At 37.5% G+C, this 22,398-nt stretch overlaps 1 protein-coding gene across 3 annotated transcripts in view; it reads right to left on the bottom strand.

Annotated features, from left to right (window-relative positions):
• The window catches only part of Abca3 (ATP binding cassette subfamily A member 3), a 51,454-nt gene extending 30,363 nt beyond the window's left edge, over nt 1–21,091 (bottom strand). For 2 of the 3 annotated variants that reach the window (XM_034975105.2, XM_069502419.1), the window contains exons 1-9: nt 20,878–21,091; nt 20,409–20,632; nt 19,898–20,157; nt 19,541–19,714; nt 17,417–17,661; nt 12,302–12,412; nt 8,512–8,653; nt 6,926–7,105; nt 1,446–1,658 (exon numbers count right to left, since the gene is read on the bottom strand). In XM_034975105.2, coding sequence (XP_034830996.1) covers nt 1,446–1,658; nt 6,926–7,105; nt 8,512–8,653; nt 12,302–12,412; nt 17,417–17,661; nt 19,541–19,714; nt 19,898–20,157; nt 20,409–20,620 — 1,537 coding nt within the window. In that variant the 5' untranslated portion in view covers nt 20,621–20,632; nt 20,878–21,091. The remainder of the gene's footprint in view (nt 1–1,445; nt 1,659–6,925; nt 7,106–8,511; nt 8,654–12,301; nt 12,413–17,416; nt 17,662–19,540; nt 19,715–19,897; nt 20,158–20,408; nt 20,633–20,877) is intronic. The other variant, XM_069502418.1, reaches the window with a different exon arrangement.
• Nucleotides 21,092–22,398: the final 1,307 nt, after the last annotated feature.

The following is a 22,398-nucleotide window of genomic DNA, read 5'->3' as shown; positions in this document are numbered from 1 at the left end:
AAAAGGAAAAGCTGACTGACTGACTGATCTATCAACGCACAGCTCTAACTACTTGACGAATCGGGCTGAAATTTGGCATGCAGATAGCTAATATGACGTAGACATCTGCTAAGAAAGTATTTTTGAAAATTCAAACCCAAAGGGGGTAAAATAGGGGGTTCAAATTTGTATAGACCACGCGGACGAAGTCGCGGGCATAAGCTAGTCTGATTCTAAAGGTCAATGTACAATATTTCTTGCCGGCTACTGTATGTAAAGACTCGATAATTGTCGCGTTACCTTGAACCTTCCAAATAGCCTAAGTAGGTCAGGCGTTTGTGTTGATAAAATAATTATAGCGAATCGATAAACTATTCGTGAATAGCGTAAACTTTACATCCCTTTACAGAAAACGATAAACAACAAGGGGGATAGTTCACTAATATTTATATTTATGCAATTACGTGTAAAAAAGAAAGTAAGTTAAGAATATTGTAGATATATTTCCGCTAAATAGTAGGTAAGTATAAAAATAAATCGCAATGCGCGTTTATCTTTGTATTTGTTTATAATAATGTTTAAACTTCATACAATATTTTAATGCGGTTCACTACCATTTAGTTCTAGAACATTTCACAAGAAAAGTTTATAATATGTGTTAAACATATTTATATGTTTTACACATATTTTATATCATTGAGTCAGGTATGTAACGTTTGTTACGATGTCATGAATGTAACTGTACATTTTTTTAGGACCACACCCATAATCACTACCCCTATTATAAATGCGAAAGTGTGTTTGTTTGTTGGTTGGTCCTTCAATCACATCGCAACGGAGCAACACATCGACGTGATTTTTTGCATGGGTATAGTTTAAGACCTGGAGAGTTTTTATCCCGGAAAAATAAAGAGTTCCCACGGGTTTTTAAAACCTAAATCCACGAGTACGAAGTCGCGGGCATCAGCTAGTACATAACATTTTGTTTATAGAGTAGGTTAGATTAGGTAGGACAAAGCTGGGATGAGTCAGCTCGTTAACAAATTTTATTTAAAAAAAACCCCCGATTTCTTCTCGTAAGAATACGTAGACCTATATAAATTATTTATTTATTTATTATATATTTTCATATACTCCATATTGGATGTATCATGACGTGACGAAGTTATTGATACCTTAATGAAAATCTAATGAGTAGTTTGATAACTACGAGGCAACTAGGGAACCGATAAACATCTACTCTACCGTAATCGGATAAAAATGTATGCTTTAACAAAAGTACCTCTGTGACATGATTAATGAAGTATTAAATGGACGAAGAATATTTGACAAGGCTTTAAAACATACGAGTAGGTATGTGAAGTCGTTGTGGACTAAATTTTCACACCTAAGCCACCAAACAGGTTACTTACTATAAATAAGCAAGAAGTAAAAATTATTTTCATGATTATAAATTTAAAACTTACCGGCAACTTTCGATTTACTAGGAAACCAGAAGCTCCTGGTGAAGGGAAAATACCATGGCAACGGAACGCCGTACATCCCCGGACGAATTTTCTCCACGTAAATAGCCACTAGCATGTATAATATACTATCTAAAATTAACATTAAAACTACGTGACCAGGTTGGAACTGATCGTGATAGGATACGGGCGTGAAAAAGTCCTCCCATTGTAAGCCTGTAACAAAATTTAAAAAATTAAAACCTAATTATCACACGCAAGTTATTACTGACGCAATCGCATGTTTATAGGTCTTCTATCGGATATAATTTGGAGGGTGAGCCAACCTTGTTTTTACTACACCATTTTAACCTACCACCATCAAATTAGCGGAAGCGTTGACATTTTCACATTTTTTAGAGTTCCGTACCTCAAAAGGAACTCTTATAGTTATTGCACTTTGTTATCTGTCTGTCTGTCGTGTGTGTCAAGAAAACCTAAAGGGTATTTCCCGTTGGCCTGGACTCATGAATTTGGCAGTAGGTAGTTCTTATAGCAAAAGTAAAGGAAAATCTGAAAACCGTGAATTTGTGGTTACAATATCACAAAAAATGTGTTTACGAAAAAAAAATATTTACTAAATCACAAACAGATGGCGCAGTCCATCATTAACTTGCAGTGTTCTACATAAAAGTGTTAGGTATATTTTGTAGGATGGTACGGACCCCTTCGTGTGCGTGTTCGACTCGCACTTGACCGGATTTTTTCAAAGGTTTCTGATACAAACTGCAAGTGTGGGTTTCACTTGCGTCCCTACTCCAGAACAAGGCGTGAATTACTGTACGCGGTAGAAAATAACGTAAATCGGCATTTAGAATGACATTTCGGCCTTGTAGAGTAGAGCTTTGTCCCTGTCACTCATACCTATATGACGTTTTGTCGGTCACAACGACAGAGACAATGCTCTACAAATCCGCTATCTCTTTCTAAAGGTCGATGTACATTATTTTCTGCCGCATACTGTAATGTAAATACTAAATAGGCATCTTAAAGGCACGTTCAGGCAAGCACGCTCGCGCTCCACTTGGATCTATTATTGTTGGTCTTAAAAATTGTTGTTAAAAATCAAGTAGTTACATATCAGTAATATTTTTCGGCGTAGTATATTTTATTTATTTGCATTTTGCACTCATGTACACGATCATGATGTTGACAATGTCTGAACGCCTCTTTAGGGCATAGCAATAAGTTATTATGAAAATGATATTGTTTCGAAATTGTGTATCTCGTCTTTATCTATTTTGGACAGCAAAGACCCTAGATTGGGATATCGCATGACGTGACGTGCTTATATTAAATAAATATAGAATGCTATTTATCATGTCGACCTTGGCATTCGGGTAATACCTATCATCTATGATTATGTGCGACTAAGCATTTCTAATGTTCTAAAATGAAATTCAGGGTTTGTTATAAATTAACATCTATATAACCTTTCCTGTGTCATTGACATGATATTTCATTATTTTACATCGCTCGCGCTGTTCTTACTTATCTGGTAGGTACTCACCTAACTACTCGTATTTATGTTTTATTTATTTAATTAGGGTCAAACAGGTTATTATTATCCTTAAAATAAAATTAGGTACAGACTTTATTAAAATGAAAACATAAACAAAGATATATCAATGAAGTAGGTACATAGATACTCGTGAAATTCACACTTTAGTAATAATAATTACAGCTTTAACTTTTTTTTTATGAAAATAAAAACTAACTAACTATACCTACCTAAGTAATTTGTTTTGTACTGACCATGTTTGTACAGTTAAGAGTTAATTTATGAACTGGATTGATCTATCCATAAAAATATACCTTGATTGACTTGATTTCACTCAACTTTATAAATTAAAAGTTGAAACAATTAATTCGCAATGGGACAGTTGGCAACCCTAAATGTATTGTTCAATCAGGCCATGGTCATAGATTAGTTGGAATGCGTAGTTCAATTGACTGTAATGTTTTAAAGCAACGTCATTTGGGGCCTTAACGACTATACGCTAGCAGCATCAATTTATTCCTTAATAAACAATGATTGCTTGAATAATAAACAACAAACATTGAAAGCTTCTACAATAACGTTGACTGTTCTGCAGCGTATTGCAGTTATATATGAATATTAAATGTATGTCGTAATTATAATCTTATTCATAATTCATCGATCTGTCTTTGAAAAGAATGTCGGTTGACGGATCGATACTTACATCGAATTTGCAATTGATTGCTTTATAAAATTACTAGCTGATGCCCGCGACTTCGTACGCGTGAATTTAGGTTTTTGAAAATCCTGTGGGAACTCTTAAATTTTCCGGGATAAAAAGTAGCCTATGTCCTTCCCCGGGTTGCAAGCTACCTCTGTACCAAATTTCGTCAAAATCGGTAGAACGGTTGAGCCGTGAAAAGCTAGCAGACAGACAGACAGACAGACACACTTTCGCATTTATAATATTAGTATGGAAGTATGGATTAGAAGAGATAAGGTTATGTGAAGGGTGGATGATGATTCACCCTTCCAAATCTTATTAAAAGTTTGTTCGGAGTTTTCGGAGGTGAAATAACCGGCCAGGAGTCAGACTTGCGCACCGAGGGTTCCGTACTACAGTCGTATTTTTTCGACATTTTGCACGATAAATTAAAACTATTATGCATCAAAATAAATAAAAATCTGTACAATGTACAGGTAAAAGCTCTTTCATATGATACCCCACTTGGTATAGTAATCTTACTTTAAAAGTTGAAAATACTAATTATTTGTTATGAACACATTTTAGTTTTTTGTTGTGAACCACAAATTCACGGTTTTCAGATATTCCCCCTTACGTCTGCTATAAATAAGACCTGCCAAATTTCATGATTCTAGGTCAGGTTTAACGGGAAGTACCTTGTAGGTTTCTAGACAGGCAGACAAACAACGAAGTGATCTTATAAGGGTTCCCTTTTTCCTTTTGAGGTACGGAACCCTAAAAAGGGCGTGAACAATAATGGAGAAAAGAAAATGTATATTTCTTTTAACAAGACATAGAAAGAAAAACAAACAAACTTATGCCATACAATCTTGCAAATTTTACAGTTTGGTTAAACGTTTAATAATATAAACTAGAAAATTAAGCACTTAGAAAAAATGTTGCTATTAAATAATTTATTTTCGTTAAAACAGCCCTATAACAATTATTATAATTAATAACCTCATCTCATAGATGAATTAGGTACGAGTAGCTACTAGTTTATGAGGAATAATAATTTCATTGTGTAATATTATAAATATTTAGTGTTGTTCTCGGTACAGGTAAAAAATATCAATTATAGTAGATGCGAATAGGTAAACTTGAGATACTTGGCACTAAATTAGCAAAGATTTTGTGTTGCATCAGAAATAATAGCGGTTTTAATGAAGTACTTAAGCAAATTACATTTAATTACTTTATACTTAATAATATAATAAAGTTTTTAATTAAAGGCAAAGAACCCAGTATACATATTATTCATAAAATTTACCATTATATTAATTACTAGCTGATCCCCGCGGCTTCGCCCGCGTAGATTTAGGTTTTTAAAGATCCCGTATAGCCTATGTCACTCAGGAATAATGTAGCTTTCTACTGGTGAAAGAATTTTTAAAATCGGTTCAGTAGTTCTAAAGATTACCCCCTACAAACAAACTTAACGACATTACCTCTTTATATAATAATAATACAACGGGCCGTGCAGCAGAAATCGTAATATTTTAATTTCGCCATAACTTCAAAACCAAACGTCCAATTTTAATCATTCAAAGACCAAATATTATCTCCATAAACTGTTCTTAGTGATGAAATCATTTATTTTGATAAGGATTAATAGCATGAGTAAAATAAACGCGTTTAAATGTAGTCCAAAAAAAATTCAAGATTTTTAAATAAAAAAATGGTTGCTGTGCCTCACTCGACATAGATGGGTATAGTGTGTCGCGGACTTTTTTGTAGATATTTATAAGATCTACAATTAATTAGAACATTTTATGGTTCTATCTTTTATAGTTTAGGCAGCGTACGCAAAATAAGTAACTTTTCTGGTTGATTTTTTACACCTTGTGTCCGAAAAACCCAAATATCTTACGGAACCCTATTTTTTTCCAAAATAAAATATAGCCTATGTTACTCGTGGATAATGTAGCTTTCGAATGGTGAAAGAATTTTTAAAATCGGTCCAGTAGTTTTTGAGCCTATTCAGTACAAACAAACAAACAAACAAACAAACAAACAAACAAACAAAGTTTTCCTCTTTATAATATTAGTGTAGAAAATAACTTAAAGTAAAATGAACTACATGTACATATACTTACAAACTTATAAACTAACTTTATGCATACAAATTCAACCACATTGCAAAATCTTTATGATAATACGCGTAATTCTAATAACTAAAGGTTCTTGTGGTTTGTCAATCAGTATTTTCGGTCATTGAACCTTGAAATAACTCAACACTAAAGTGTTAGTATTAGGTATGACGTGCCTGCTAATGATCTCAGTGAGTTGTTAATATTGCATCAACAGGGTACTTTACATGGAACCCCGTCATTTATGTATTTAATTACATAAGCTCATTTATAGGTACCTACTGATTCTAATTGAATCTAAAAAAAATGTATAGACGCGTGTCGTCTGGAGCACGGTAATGTTATCGTCTGGAGGCTCCGACACCAGGGCTAAGGCTGCGGTTATAATACGACGCAAACATTTTCGTGCGGCCGTTGCGCGGCGCTCGGCCGCTCTCGCGTTTTCGTGTGTAAATCGCCAGTGTGAACACTATTTAGGCAATAACATTTAATTTCCTCACAATAACTTAATTGTATTCCACAACCTTCCCGCTCCAATTATTTAGTTTTGTCGCTCGACAACTAAACACGCGTTGTCACGCGTCAACTTGTCCATCTGAACTTAGCCTTACGCGTGGCGGCTAAGCGATGTGTACACGTGAAATATTCCTCTTAAATTAACGCGCCCTAAGGCTCTATTCACATTGGCGATGAATGGAAGCGAATTTATTTATTTTATAAATAATCTCTAGCAAAAAATTCGTGCGATTTTTCTCGATAAAAATTTGTGCACGTGGTAGAGATGAGGTTAATATGCTATGCAAACTTTAAAGGAATTCACTTCTATTCGCTGCCAATATAAATGAAGCGTTCCGTAAAGGCATTCCGAATCAGTGGTATATGCATCCGACGATTCGAAAGTACTTGTGAAAGTTTACTTGAGTAAAAAATATTTATTATTATTACAAGCTATTAAATGAACCTATTGTTAAATAGCTCTAGACGTTACGTCTGGTTTTCCTCTGGTTCCTAGTTTCCTTTAACCTACCACTAAACTGAGATTTATAGAGTTCTCTGGTCTTAGTCTGAGCAAAGTCACAGTACGCTCTATAGGTCTCAACCAAGACTCGCATCACATAAGGATACTTACCTCTAGAGGTGCCTTCACAGATGATCAGCATTTGAAGCGCATATCCCACCGCCGCATTAGATATCAGACTCAGTAATAACTTGGTCGTGAGACTTATATCCTCATAGAGCATCTGGGTCAGCATGTACGCCGCATACGTAGAAAACCACATGAGGCCCATGAATGACGCGGCGGTATTAGCTGTAAAATATTTTCAAGTCACAGTCGTTTTTTACTCGTGTATTAATATAGATGCTACAAGGTTGCAACTCATAATAATAGGTATCTGATTTAACAAGAGATACCATTATAAAGGTAATCATCTGCTACAAAGTATCGTGGCATATTTAATTACTGTAGTAAAGTCATATTAAGCACCTACTCTTACTAAGGTCCATTTCCTTAATCTCTGAGCAGTTTGTTTGGTGTTTAATCATTAGTTTTTGTAATGATATCACTCTTTGCCAAGTTTATTCCTAGTTGACAAGAAAGGGACAGAAAATTTAACTACTTAAACCACATTTAACGGGTTGGTGCATGTGAACTTAAATAATTAAAAAAATTGGTAGCCTCCCTGGCGCATTTGTGACCGATGTGGTCCTTCAAGTGAGGTCTCGAGTTCGATTACCAGCTAAGTCTATTTAGGTATTTATTATTCTCAAAATGCTCAGGTCTGGATTGGTGAAAGGGTAACGGCCCTATTTACGAACCTACCGGCAAGGCTGGACGTACTGTCAAGCGATATAGCGTTCCGGTAGGATGAAGCGTGGATGCCGTTTAGCGAATGGTTTAAATAAATCTCCATAACATTCTAAGCTTAGCCAGGTTTCACTTTAGTCTAAATCGGTACATATCCCAGATGAGACAGCAGACAAGTGCAAACTAATCATCAGATAGAAAAATATTACGTTATGTCTATTTATAAAATGCAAAAGGAAAAACTCACTGACTGACATAATATTATTATTACCTTACAGCTCAAAGCCGGCAATTTTCTAAATCCATACTACCATACTAATATTATAAATGCGAAAGTGTGTCTGTCTGTCTGCTAGCTTTTCACGGCTTAACCGTTCAACCGATTTTGACGAAATTTGGTACAGAGGTAGCTTGCAACCCGGGGAAGGACATAGCCTACTTTTTATCCCGGAAAATGTAAGAGTTCCCACAGGATTTTTCAAAACCTAAATCCACGCGTACGTAGTCGCGGGCATCAGCTAGTTTATTATAGATTTAGAAAATTGAAATTTTGAACATAGTAGCTACGAAAGGATTTTAAGGAATTTCAATACGATTTTTAAAAAAACCAAATTCATGGAGACGAATTCGTTATCTTCGGACTCAACTTTAGCACAGTTTTAGGCCTTTTTGCTTGAAAATGAGTTCAGAATAATACTTGCACTGCCGCCTTTTAGGAACAAATTTGCTACATACTTAAAACCAGACTAAAAACCAAATCAGTAAAAAGCTTGGTCTTACGAGGCATTCCTTTTTCGAAACTTTATTTTTTTAAATTCCTACGTTAGCGGTAGCTCAAAAACTATTTTTGCAGTTAAAGGACGGCAGTACATTCAGCTCCTCGATCGAAATGATAAAAATGATCTTACCTCTAGTAAAAAATACGCTGACCATGAAACTGAAGGCTAATGACGCTACGACGAATAGCATCAAAAAGAAAAACAAAACTGTCCAAGGCGTGAAAGTCAAGACTGCATACCCTTCTCCGTCTTCGGTTGAGTTGAACGGGATCTAAAACACGATATTTTTGTGAACATCTAAAAAATAAATGGTTATAGTTTGATAGACCTATTAATGCAAATTTATTATTGTGAAAATATACACTAATATTATAAATGCGAAAGTGTGTCTGTCTAGCGGTTACTTTTTCACAGCCACATACAGAACCTACACACGATCGATAAATATGAAGGTTAAAATCACATCACTTGTTGGTTTATCGATCAACAAAAACAATCCACAGTGGCGATCGTAAAAAAAAATCATGTTGAGATCGCAGTCAAGGGCTAATTGTAATGGAATTAAAAAAAAAACCGGCCAAGTGCAAGTCAGGCTCGCGCACCGACGAGGATTCCGTACTACAGTCGTATTTTTCGACATTTTGAACGATAAATCAAAAACTATTTAGCATAAAAAGAAATAAAAATGTTTTAGAATTACAGGTACAGCCCTTTCATACAGGATGTAACCAGAACGATGGCAAAAACGAAGACCGGTGATAGTACTGATGATTACTAATATGATACCAAAAAAAAAACACGAAAAAATACAAAAAAAACAGTCCTATATTTTGTAAAAGTTCACGATATATTGCAAATAAAACGAAGGTCAACAAACATTGCGTAAGTAGGGCACTCGGAGTCAATGCCGCGTGGTAGGTGGGGCATTGACCCAAGTTTTGTAATTTCGGGTTTGAAAAAAACCAAATCTCTAAAACTACAAAATGAGGCAAATGGTTATTGGTATTGGATTGCGTTTAGGTAGTATTATAACAATAACGCAAAGTTTTGCTAGCGTTCTGGTAACACCCTGTATGATACCCCACTTGGTATAGTAATCTTACTTTGAAAGTTGAAAATACTAATTATTTGTTCATGACACGTCATTTTAATTTATTTTTCGTGATGTAACTATAAATTCGCGGTTTTCGGATTTTTCCCCTTACGTGTGCTATAAGACCTACCTACCTGCCAAATTTCATGATTCTAGGTCAACGGGAAGTACCCTGTAGGTTTCTTGACAGACACAACAAAATGATCCTATAAGGGTTCCGTTTTTCCTTTTGAGGTACGGAATCCTTAATACACATAACTTGCTCACTATAGGGAGTTAATAGCCGTCTTTATACTTGTATATGGTATGATTAATTTTTGATAATGATGATTAAAGGATCGGACTGAAATCCGAAAAGTCGACCGATCGAACCTTTACCCGTTGCACTTTTGACATTAATTGTCGAACCTACTCCTTGCACAAGCTTAAGGCCCGGTATCCACCAAAGTGCTTAGCAGACCACTCAAGACTATTAATAGATGACAATATGAAAAAATTAACTCGTCTACACTACCCATATTATAAACGAGAAAGTGTGTTTGTATGGGTATAGTTAAAGACCTGTAAGTAGGTCGATTTCGTAAAACCTGCATCAATCATTATTACAATCTCAATTGTTTTGATTGGTTGAATTTGTGCGATTCATGTTGCAATAATACATTGTAATTTGTAGCCAATAGTGAGCGAGCGTCAACCAATCAGAGGTGATTGCGATCGTGACATTGTAGCTGTCATTCTACCGCAATCGAGCAGCTGCAGAGTGACATAGGCTACTTTTTATCCCGGGAAATCAAAAAGTTCCCACGGGGTTTTCAAAACCTAAATCCACGCGGACAAAGTCGCGGGCATCAGCAAGTCTATCAATTATTTCAATACATGGAGATGTCTTTAACAGACCAAGCAGATGGGCGGAGGTCCACCTCTGTTTTAATGGATACCCGGCCTTACGCCTAGTTGAAGGGTAAAATTCACTACATAGCCGTCAAACGACGGTTGGGAAGTCATAAATTTTATTTATTGTCTTTCAAAACCTCTTGACATATCCATAAAATTTAACCGGGATCGTAAAACCAAAGAGTTTTTATTCAATTCTTAGCGACTCATTAGCGAGCACATTATTGACGTACAAAAAGTCCTGGTCAGACAAAACGCGTTATGGCAACGTGTACGACGCGGTTTTTAATATGTAATTGCTACTTATACATGGAACTGTACGAAAACAACGTCGTTCACACGTGGTTAATCACGCCATGGAGGAGCGCTGCTGCCGTCGCACTCCGCAGATGCAGTTATCTATGTTAAAAAGTGTAAAACTGGTTACCAGTTTTAAGCATTTGCTTGCTGCATTACTCTTCGCTGCTGCCGTCGCGCGTTTTATCTGACCAGGGCTTTAAGATAATTCACTTGACAAGATACTTGAACTTCAAAGAAATCAAGGTTAAAACTTAAAAGGCAAAAAAGTGACAAAACTATGACGTATAACGATTCAATAAAAAAATGCGTTATCTGATATTACCTATACTAGGGAACCCTAATATCTGGTACCTAATTCAATCGTTTGTTCGTCTCACTGTAATAAATCAAGATTATAGGCGCAAAGGCCATTACGTAATTTAGTAAATAGATAAAAACCGACCGTGGTTTTAATTTAAGTAATGTGTTAACTGTTAAAACACCATTATCAAAACTAATGGCCTAGGAACTTCCACATTTCAAACTGTTTGAAGAGTAGGTATTTCTAATATTTATGAAAGCGAGAGTGAGTTTATTCAGCCGGTTTGTGTTCGGGTTTATTCACACTTCATCTCATAAGGCTGTCTGTCGACTGGTGCGGAGCTAGGTAGCAGGCGGAGCGAGAAAGTGATGCGGAGCGGAGTTTCGGACTGTATCTGCTCATAGACGCGAAGCTAGGTAGCGGAGCAGAGCGAGAGAGTAATGCGGAGTGGAGTTGCGGTCTGTGTGTTGTGTTTTTCCATACGCGGAGCTAGCCCCACTTCGCTTCCCCGCTCCGCGTTAAAATGTATGATTTTATTAAATAGTCCGCAAATCCTTGTCCACTGAAGCGGAGCGGGGGTAAATGCAAATGTAGGGAGCGTCATTCCAGCGCATCGACACTGACGCCCAACTGACGCAGCATCTAATGTCGCGATCGCTGCGCTCCAATTACGTTCACGTCACTGACGCGGCGCTATTGACGCCACTGACGCTCAACTTGAAAGTACCTTTACCTTAGAGCGCGTCAATTTTTATAAGTGTCTAAACGACCACAAGCGATAGTTTAATCATATAACTGTGGTTTTTGTGGCAATGAATGTAACAAAAATTATGTACAATCTATAAGTTTAATAAATAATAAGTACCTAAGTAAGAAGCAATAGAAGTCGTTGTTTAGTCTTGTAAAAACAGTTTTGTCACATATAGAAACTAGCTTACACCCGCGACATTATCCGCGTGGACTACACAAGTTTCACACCCCTATTTTATTTACCCGCTTAGGGGTTGAATTTTGGGAAATCCTTTCTTAGCGGATGACTATTATCTACATCATAATAGCTATCTGCATGCCAAATTTCAGGCCGATCCGATCCGTCCGGTGGTTTGAGCTGTGCGTTGATAGATCAGTCAGTCAGTCAGCTTTTCCTTTTATATAGATATAAGAAAGAAAAAACATTTTTAAAGTTGTGCCACACATGACCTTTATACCTAAGAGTTTGGTTATTCCGGCGCCTCTAACACTTGAGCATTAGGTAAAGCCAAAAAGCTTCAAGCAGAAGAAGCGCAGGAATAAACTATGTATGCCAGAATATACTATATAAGAAATCTTACCTTAAACAATATGACCATAAGCAAAACAGAAATCAATAGGAATGAGAACTGCTTGATAAACCAAGCCAGCCAGTGGAGCCAAGAAGGCAGCCCCATTATTGTCATGGTTTCCTGAAACAAAGGACGATGTTAATCAACATGCATACTATAAAATTGTAATCCTTCGTCTTTTCATCTATTTTTGAGCGCATATAAAATATTTTGTACCTTTTTTAGGGTTCCGTACCTCAAAAGGAAAAACGGAACCCTTATAGGATTACTTTGTTGTCTGTCTGTCTGCCTGTCTGTCTGTCTGTCAAGAAACCTACAGGGTACTTCTCGTTGACCTAGAATCATGAAATTTGGCAGGTAGGTAGGTGGGTCTTATATGGGTGGGGTAGGTAGGTAGGCGGCTTTAGGGGACAAAATCTGAAAACTGTGAATTTGGGGTTAGATCACACAAAAAAAAATTAAATTGTGGTCATGAACTAATAATTAGTATTTTCAATATTCGAAGTAAGATAACTATATCAAATGGGGTATCATATGAAAGGGCTTTACCTGTGCATTCTAAAACAGGTTTTTATTTATTTTTATGCATCATAGTTTTCGAATTATCGTGCAAAATGTTGAAAAAATACGACTGTAATACGGAACCCTCAGTGTGCGAGCCTGCCTCGCACTTGGCCGGTTTTTTTTATTCAGTACCTTTATTTACCTTCAGTACCTTTATTTTAGTAGGTAATATGTACCTATAGTCTTTCAAGTGGTAAAAAAGTTTATCGATTACAAGCAAACAAACTTATCTTTCCTCTTTATAATATTATAGTCCTTAGTATATAGCATTTATTACCTGTAAGAAAAATAATAAGAGATACCTACCTAGTCATAATTTTAAATATTGCAGGTATTTTATTATATTAATGTAAAAAAATAACGTCTTACTTAGAATTTTATTTATCATTCCAGTGTATCTGTGATGTATAAAAACTATTCTTAAGACAATGAACGTAAATTATATAAATATCTTCTAAACCTACTATTTTATGTAAGTTTATACCTAATACCTACCTATAAGCTAAAGTCTAAACGATTTACTTCTTACTTAGTCTTTGTCTTTTTTTATGAAGGTGAAAGATGCGAGTTAATAAGTCTTTCGCTTCTTGTCTGTACATGGAAACAACTGGTAAGTCCGGTCAAATGAGTTGATGCGTCAGCTGATGGGCGGTCAAAGACCCTACATTAGGTCGACTTGGAGTCAGTGATCTTTTGGCATAAATAGTATAATTATTAGTATTCTTATAGGTATTAAAATCGACCATTGAACCGGGTGTCATCAATAGAACGATGCGCAATGCTTTCCAATCATCATCATCACCATCATCATGATCATCCCATTATTATTATTATATATTATTTGCTCTCACGCCCGTGTACAAAATAGATACATATAAAAGGCAAAAAAGTTTATAATATACTTACATACACAAAAATAAATAAACCTACATAAACATTACATACATACATATTTGTACCGGGCGGAGGATTACACCCCGGCAGGGGAGACCAAACGGCCGGGGGTCAGGGCGACAGGTGAAGAAATCGGCGGACTATCCTAGCCGAGTCCAGCAAGACCGCTTTTTGCATCCTGGCTGCGAGCGAACTGCCACAGAACCCCAGTCGCCTCAGATGGTGAGCGAGGCTGACTGGGATCAACCCATTCGCAGATATGACGATTGGGATGATTTCAGTGGACTCCACATGCCACATGTCGGAAACCTCGTGAGCCAGATCGAGATACTTGCGCTTTTTCTCCGTCTCAGCTCTCACGAGGTTCTCGTCATACGGAATGGTGATGTCCACCAAAAACACCCTCGACTGTGCCCGGTCCACCACCACGATGTCAGGCTTATTCGCTAGAATAGTCCTGTCCGTGATGATGGACCGGTCCCAATAGAGCCGGACTCCGTCGCGCTCGAGTACCGGCACCGGTGTGTACTTGTAATACGGCAGCCTCTCATCCAGGAGACCGTACTTCAGAGCAAGCTCTTGGTGAAGGATTTTGGCTGCTTGGTTGTGTCTGTGCAGATACTCAGTGTTGGCAAGCGCTGAGCATCCCGAAAGCACATGTCTGAGTGACTCGCCGGGATGGCGACAAGCTCGACAGATGTCGTGAGTGCCATCCTTCAGAATGTACTTTCGGTAGTTCCGCGTCTTGACCACCTGATCTTGTATCGCACAGACAAAACCCTCGGTTTCCCCGAAGAGGTCACCAAAGCGCAGCCACTGCACGGACGCTTTTTTATCTACGTGTGGCTCATTAAGAGCTTTAAAAAAGCGTCCGTGCAGCTCCTTCTCCCTCCATACGGCCTCCCGGTCAGAGGTGCTAAGTACTACCGGTTTCTGCCACTCGGTTTGGGCTAAGGATAGTGGGGTGAGTCCTTTATCACATTCTATGACCTCTCTATGCATGGGGGACCCCCTCATCGTCTCAAAGTAGGTTCTGAGGTTGGCTATCTCCCGGTTATGCATGGTCTTGACGCTCAATACGCCTCGACCACCACACTTCCGGGGGATATACAACCTCATCACAGACGATTTTGGGTGGTGCATGCGATAAAGAGTCATAGTTGTGCGGACTTTTCTGTCCAGGGCGTCAAGTTCGGTCTGAGTCCATCTGAGCACGCCAAAGGTGTACATGAGAACGGGCATGACCCAGCCGTTATAAGCTCGGACTTTATTGGCGCCTGACAAATAACTTTTACAGATTTTTGTCAGACGGCCAAAAAAGGCTTCGCAAACAGACTGTTTCACGTCCGTCTCTTTTACCCCTAGCGACTGTGACATGCCCAGATACCGGTATGACTCGGCTTCAGAGAGGGTTCTGATGGTGGACGGCTCGAGACTCACCTCAGCCAAATGAGTTACCTGTCCCCTTTCCACATGCATGACCGCACACTTGTCCAGCCCAAGCTCCATCCTGATGGAATTGCTGAAGTCAGTGGTGACATTCAGCAGCTCCTGCAGGCGGGTGGCATTGGGTGCCAGCAGTTTGAGGTCATCCATGTAGAGAAGGTGAGGCACTTTTGTTCCTCCTCTCCGAAACTGAAAGCCTGTCCCCGAACCCTCCAGCAGAGTGCTGAGTGGGTTCAGAGACAGACAGAACCAAAGCGGGCTCAGACAATCACCCTGGAAGATACCCCTTCCTATCCTTATCCGGTCATCGGCAGCCGCCAACCGCTCGCCATGGAGACACAGAATCGTACTCCATTGCCCCATGCATGCCCCGAGGAAGTCTCGGACTGTACCATCGACTTTGTACAGCTCAAGGACCCTCAGGAGCCATGAATGATTCATGAATTATTATTATTATTATTATTATTATTATTTATTTATTATTTAATTAGAACGGCCATAAAGCCAATTACACTAATTAAAATACGAGTACAAACGAACATAAACATACTTACAAAAATCCCATGACCGGCTCACTACAGAGAACGGGTCTCCTCTTAAATGAGAAGGGTTTTGGCCATAGTCTACGACGCTGGCCAAGTGCAGGCTTCACACACCTTTAAAAACATTATGGGGAAATCTCAGGCATGCGGTTTCCTCACGATGTTTTCATTCCCCGTTAATGCAAGAGTTATATAATTAATTAAAACGCACATAACTCCAAAAGTAAGAGATGCTTGCCCGGGATTAAACCCCCAACCTCCAATTTGGAAGCGGACGTCTTAACCACTAGGCTATCACAGCATTTTCCAATAAATATTTCATAATGCCGTCGATTTACGTAGACTATATTATGACGGCAGATGAACGCGGTCATACTGCCTACCAGGGTCGCACCTGGCGGCAGCGTCATAAATGTGAATGGAGGTTTCAGGCTTAACAACATTCTCTGTTTTGCTCATATTTATGCGTTTCTTTAGCTAATTTTCAACTTATTATAGATTTTTGTAAGTACGTTATTAGATAACTGACAATGTGTAGAAGTTTTGGAGGTAATCTGTAGACCAAGAACTTTTAGAACCAAGAACAAACAGGCTATAGATACCTACGTATAATATAAGTAAACACTTAACACAAAACCAGTCTTTCTCATCATTATGCAATGTTGCGTTTGCGTGCGTGCAAATCCCCAGCCTATCTAATGCCCTATTATGCTTTTACACTTTCGCGCTATTTTTTTCTTTAAATTTTATCAACTTGGGATTTTTTGTAATTTGTAGAAAGGTAATTAGTAAATACGGAAACGTTAACTATCGCCAGAGGCGTGCAGGACATAGAGGCATAAAAGCACAGCTTACCCTGGTTGATAGCTCAGTGCTCATTTCTCAATGACTTGCCGTTAAATAGATAACCTACCTCACTAATGCCTACCCTACGTTCAAAGCCTGTGCTCGCCACTGACTATCGCGATGTCACATCAGTAAGTAAATGGCAAAAATACTGATTTTAAGGGTTCCGTACCTCAAAAGGAAAAACGGAACCATTATAGGATCACTTTGTTGTCTGTCTGTCTGTCTGTCAAGAAACCTACAGGGTACTTCCCGTTGACCTAGAATCATGAAATTTGCCAGGTAGGTAGATCTTATAGCTGACATTTGGGGAATTATCTGAAAGCCGTGAATTTAGGTTTAGATCACACAAAAAAAATTAAATTGTGGTGATGAACTAATAATTAGTATTTTCAACTTTCGAAGTGAGATAACTATATCAAGTGGGGTATCATATGAAAGGTCTTTACCTGTATATTCTAAAACAGATTTTTATTTATTTTCATGCATCATAGATTTTGAATTATCGTGCAAAATGTCGAAAAAATACGACTGTAGTACGGAACCCTCATTGCGCGAGCCTGACTCGCACTTGGCCGGTTTTTTACTATTAACTAAATTCCAAAAATAGAGGTTTTCTTCAGCATGTCTGTTTCCGAGCGAGAGTTGAAAATCCAATAGGTAGGTACCGTTCGCAGCGTTCGGAATACCAAATAGATAAATGCTGTTCAGCCAAAAATTAATGTGTTAAAAGAGCGCTATTTTAGTACGTATGTTAGTTAAAGTTACAATAAGTTGTTTTATTCAAAGGCTTTCTCAAACGCTGGTAAAAAAATAAAAACTATAAACTTACCTTTAGCTGCATTTCCTTCTCGGCCGTGACTACTCTCACAGTGTTGACGAAAGTATAAGCAAAACACATCATAATGATCATTGATATGAACCTCTCCATTGCAACTAGTAAATCATCCTTCCTGTACGGCAATTGAGGTAGACGTTGTAGGTACACTTTAGTATTTATCGACTTGCCTGTCTTTTGTTTTATTATTGTTTGGGAAACGGCGTGTTGTACAGCTAAGAACATTTCCGGAGAATAACCTGAAATATTCCAATAAATTGAGGAATGTGTGGTGTAGTTGCTTAGCACATTGTGCTGGTTGATCCAAATCGGTAACAGAATGAGTGACCGAATTTGGTTTTTACATTGTCTCCGTGCCTAGAAGAGCACGTAAACCGTCGATCACGATTATTATCAATATCATTAACATAATATAATATTTCGCCAAGCAATCGATGAAACTGTACCCTAGTGCGTTTGGAGTTTGGACTCTTGCTCGACGATTTTTATTTTCCCAGATAGGAATCTGGGATCGCGTTATTATTCAAAGAACGCGGACGCATTATTATTCGCGTTACTATTCCCGTGGATAAATGTCAAGATCGACGATGAATACGACGCAGAGAGATTAAAATAAATTGGTGTTTTCCTAAATAAATGGGTACTTCAAGTGAACACCCCGGAAAAAGAGAATACTCCCTACCGCCCTCAAATTATTAGTTCGTCGTTTACCACGTATCTATAATATCATTCAGCCACCATCGCTCCATGAGCAACAAACACCTGGATGGTTTTTGGAGCGGCAAGTTGTGTTTTCGTAAAAAAAAAATATTTTGGCGAGGTAAGTGTTTCATCAATATTTGTAATGTTATTCGTATAGCATCCTAGAATGTTTTCTGTTTTTGTTGTATGTCAAAGTGTCTTCATCGAAGACAAAGTAAAAATCAATAGTTTTTAAAATAATACAATGGGCTAACATGAAAAAGATCGCGGCGGGTAAAGTGAATATGGTGAATATGGGTGAATATGGTCGAATATGACATCGGCGTGGCCTTCTATAATCTCGTTTTGTAGTTATTTTTTTGTCTTTAATCATACTGTTTAGTTGCAGATGGTGAATGAATATAAAAAAGACGAATCTCTCTTGGGATAAATACGTCAGCTTTAAATCTGTGCACGGCTGGAGAGCCGTAAAGGCAACAGCAAAAAAGTGTGCGACTTTGTACAAGTACATCAAAAGTGGCAACGTTGCTCAAAAGCTCAAAAGCTCGGTAGAATTTATCATGTTTTTAATGAAAATTAGCAGATAAGAGTTAATGAGCTATTTTAGGACATAAGCTATTATTCACTTTACCCGGACTTAAAGCTAAAGTGGATACAGACACGCTTTTTTGAATTTTGTTTTTAGTTACTAGTTGGTTAACTATAAAATGCCAGATGATTTAATTCGAAACACCAATGTATAAAGACTGATTTGTGATAATATTTGTCTTGTTTTTGTATCTAATACATTTTCTGCAATAGGCTAAAATATGTTAAGGCTTTGCCCGGTCTTCCCCAACATGATAAGTAAACGTTTTGTCGAAAAAGTCTATTTGAATTATTGTTTTGCAGGATAAGGAGTATAGGCCAGTAGGTTGTTGATGATAAAAAATATCGACGCGTCAAATTCTATGTACCTATGTAGACGATCTTTACACTTAAGTAAGTACTTAGGTAACTATTTCTTTGCGTCATCGGTAAATACTCGTGCCTCGTGAGAGCCTCTGCGTATATTATTACGCGGAAAAATCAAGACCAACAATAAGATAGGTATTACGATTGAAAACTTTGTGTGTAATAGATTATATTATTATAAATGCGAAAGTGTGTCTGTCTGTCTGCTAGCTTTTCACGGCCCATCCGTTTAACCAATTTTGATGAAATTTGATACAGAGATAGCTTGCATCCAGGGAAGGACATAGATTACAAAACTAAAGAGTTTCCACAGGTTTTAAAACCTAAATCTACATGGACGAAGTCGCATGCATCATCTAGTATTTGTATATACATATCTTTTTATTCAGTAGGTAGGAAGGTAATGTCCTGAAATAATTTTATCTAATAAGTTGTTTTTAATATAATAAAAATGTTTCATACCTGGTGTTTTCCCCCCATACATGTCTTCAGGATCCCTTGGGCCTGGTTGTGGGAATAATGGGAACAGGAGATTTGTCCTCCAGCTAATCCTCAATGGATGTTCCACCATAGGAATCCTCATTACTGCAGGAAATCTCAATGCCACCTCAATATCATCTGGCCACTCTGTAGCATCTACAAATTGGAGCAGATGGATAAAAAATATGTGTCAGTGTAAGATATTTTGCATTTTAAAATATCAACAAGCTGATAACCCTGGCTTGTTGACATATTTTTTTTCTAATATTATAATCAATTGTATTATATACCCAATTAAATAGTTTATGAAAAAATATATTATAATATTATATTACTCACTTGCCATATTATCATCAAATTGTATACCAACAAGGATGTGATTCATAGCATTTGGTTGAGTTAGGGCTGCCTCAAGTGATGTAGAATCATTAAATCCTTTGGGATCAGGAAGCATTTTAGTGTCAAACAATAGGGCTATGAAACCATCAAGATTATCCAATGCCACCATGGCCATGGCATCCTGTGTCACCTTTCTGGTGAGTGGATTTTCTGGGGAGAAAGCCAAAGTGCCTTCTCTTTTTGCAGATGTTAGATTCCCTCTAAATTAAAATATATAAATAAGGAAAGTGTGCCAAATTTGAAAGACTGTTCCAGTCAAATAGAACTGGTAAGATAAGAAATAAATGACATAACAGATAAGACAGGAAGTTATAATTGATTAATAGGAAAGTTACAATTGATCAGATCACAGCGGATTTTCGCAAGAAAATCTCACTTGCATAGTTAAAGAATAAATAATCGATAATTCTTGCACTCTAGACAGTGGAAGTAAAATACAATTACTACTTACAATTGCTTTCCAGTCATATTGAAGTATGTTGGCAGGAAAGGTGGATAAGCAACTTGCGGTTGCGATTGCGGATCGACGAGACATCGTATTAATATTAAAAACAAAGAAAATATCACAGGAGATGCTATTTCAAATATGGTTTGCCATTTATGTCTTCTCTGCAATAGAAAATTCTTCCAGACAAGGAGCTTTAATTTTGCGTAACAAGACATTTTTAATTGCTGCTGAAATAAAATGCGCTTTTAAATGGTGATAACTTTTAGAAATATCCTAGTTTTTGTGGCGAATAGATACGTCCCATAATTAAGTCTCTTGTGTACTGAAAAATACTGAATACACAGTAATTTTTCTTTAGTAAAGTTCGAAATAATTTACAAAAAATATTAAATTGACGCTTCTGCGTAATGTAGCGAGTGCGATTTATAAAAATAGGAATGCTACGAAATCCATAAAATTAAAAATAGCTTACCCATACATTGTACCTACACTTGAAGAAGATTATTCCTTCAGTTTCAGTAACACAATCAATTCTAATATTGTCACATTAATCACAAATTAGGTAGGTACCATTTATTAATTATTGGCGAGCCAAAGCCAAAGCACAATTTAAATGGTTTAAAATAAATGATGGTTTTCTGATTTTCCGGTTTTTCTTTCAGACCTCACACATACTTCACACTTCACAGCACACTTCACAGTTGTCACTTGTCGGTGACAGTTGTGGTGTGGTCTGACAGTGACAGTTGACAGTTAGGCTGACATAAAGAGTTGCCAATGCCCTAATTAATGTCCTATAGAAAATAGCGGATCGGGAACTAGCTCAAACTTATCGAAACTTTCATAAGTGTGAACACTAGATTTGATGTCAACATAATTATAAAAACAGGGTTTAGGAACAATCCACCATTTGTGAACAAGTTACACTTCTTTGTGAGTGCAGGAATATCCTCGTTCTTGTACCAATGTTACCCATTTGTATTGTGTGGCAAATCCGTAGTAGTACATGGAAGTTCTTTGGGAAAATCTTAGATAAATTACATAGACTGAGTAAAAAAGCTAGACTAAAGTACTGTGTAACCGCGTCTGAGATAGCGATAGCACGACGTAAGTATTGTGTAACCGCGTCTGAGATAGCGATAGCGCGACGTAACGATGAATAACACGACAATGTACCATTGTTTAGTAGTCAATATTTGTATTAACCTATCAATAATATTTGTATTTATGTGAAAACAATTAAATAACTAATGAGAAATACAATGACGCCACGAATTCTCAACATTTGTTTTGCAACTAAAGTTGTACTCCTTGAAAAAAAATGGTTACATGATAAGGGAGAAAAAATAGGTTAGCTGCGTCTCTGTTTATCACATTAGTAACTTTACCTGTGCTCTCTTTTTAGTGTGAACGATGATGATTTTTTACTCAGCCTACGATAAATTATTACTCTATGGAGCAAACAAAGCTTCTTCTTCTTCTTCCTTACCTTATCCCACGCTACGTGGGGTCGGCACAACATGTCTTCTTCTTCCACTCATTCCTGTCATTCGTCAACGTATTATCCACTTCTTTTTCACGCATATCCTCTTTCACGCAATCCATCCACCTTTTCTTTGGTCGTCCTCTCCTCTTTTTTCCTTCCACATGCATACTTAACATTCTTCTAGTGACATGGCTTTCTTCCCTCCGCATTATATGCCCATACCATGCCAGCCTATTACCCCTCATCTTTTCTACCACTGGCGCTACTTTCAAACTACCCCTTATATATTCATTTCTTATCTTATCCATCCTTGTCACACCACACATCCATCTCAACATTCGCATTTCAGTCGCATGTAGGTACTCGCCTTTCATCCGTCCCTTTTACCGCCCAACATTCTGAACCATACAATGTGACAGGTCTAACGACTGTTTTATAGATTTTCCCCTTAAGTTTAAGGGGCATTTGCGGGTCGCATGTAACACCTGAGACCTGTCGCCATTTCAT

This window comes from Maniola hyperantus, chromosome 13 (assembly GCF_902806685.2).
Source record: "Maniola hyperantus chromosome 13, iAphHyp1.2, whole genome shotgun sequence".
Classification (NCBI taxonomy): domain Eukaryota; kingdom Metazoa; phylum Arthropoda; class Insecta; order Lepidoptera; family Nymphalidae; genus Maniola; species Maniola hyperantus.
This window is presented reverse-complemented; position numbering and strand designations above follow the sequence as displayed.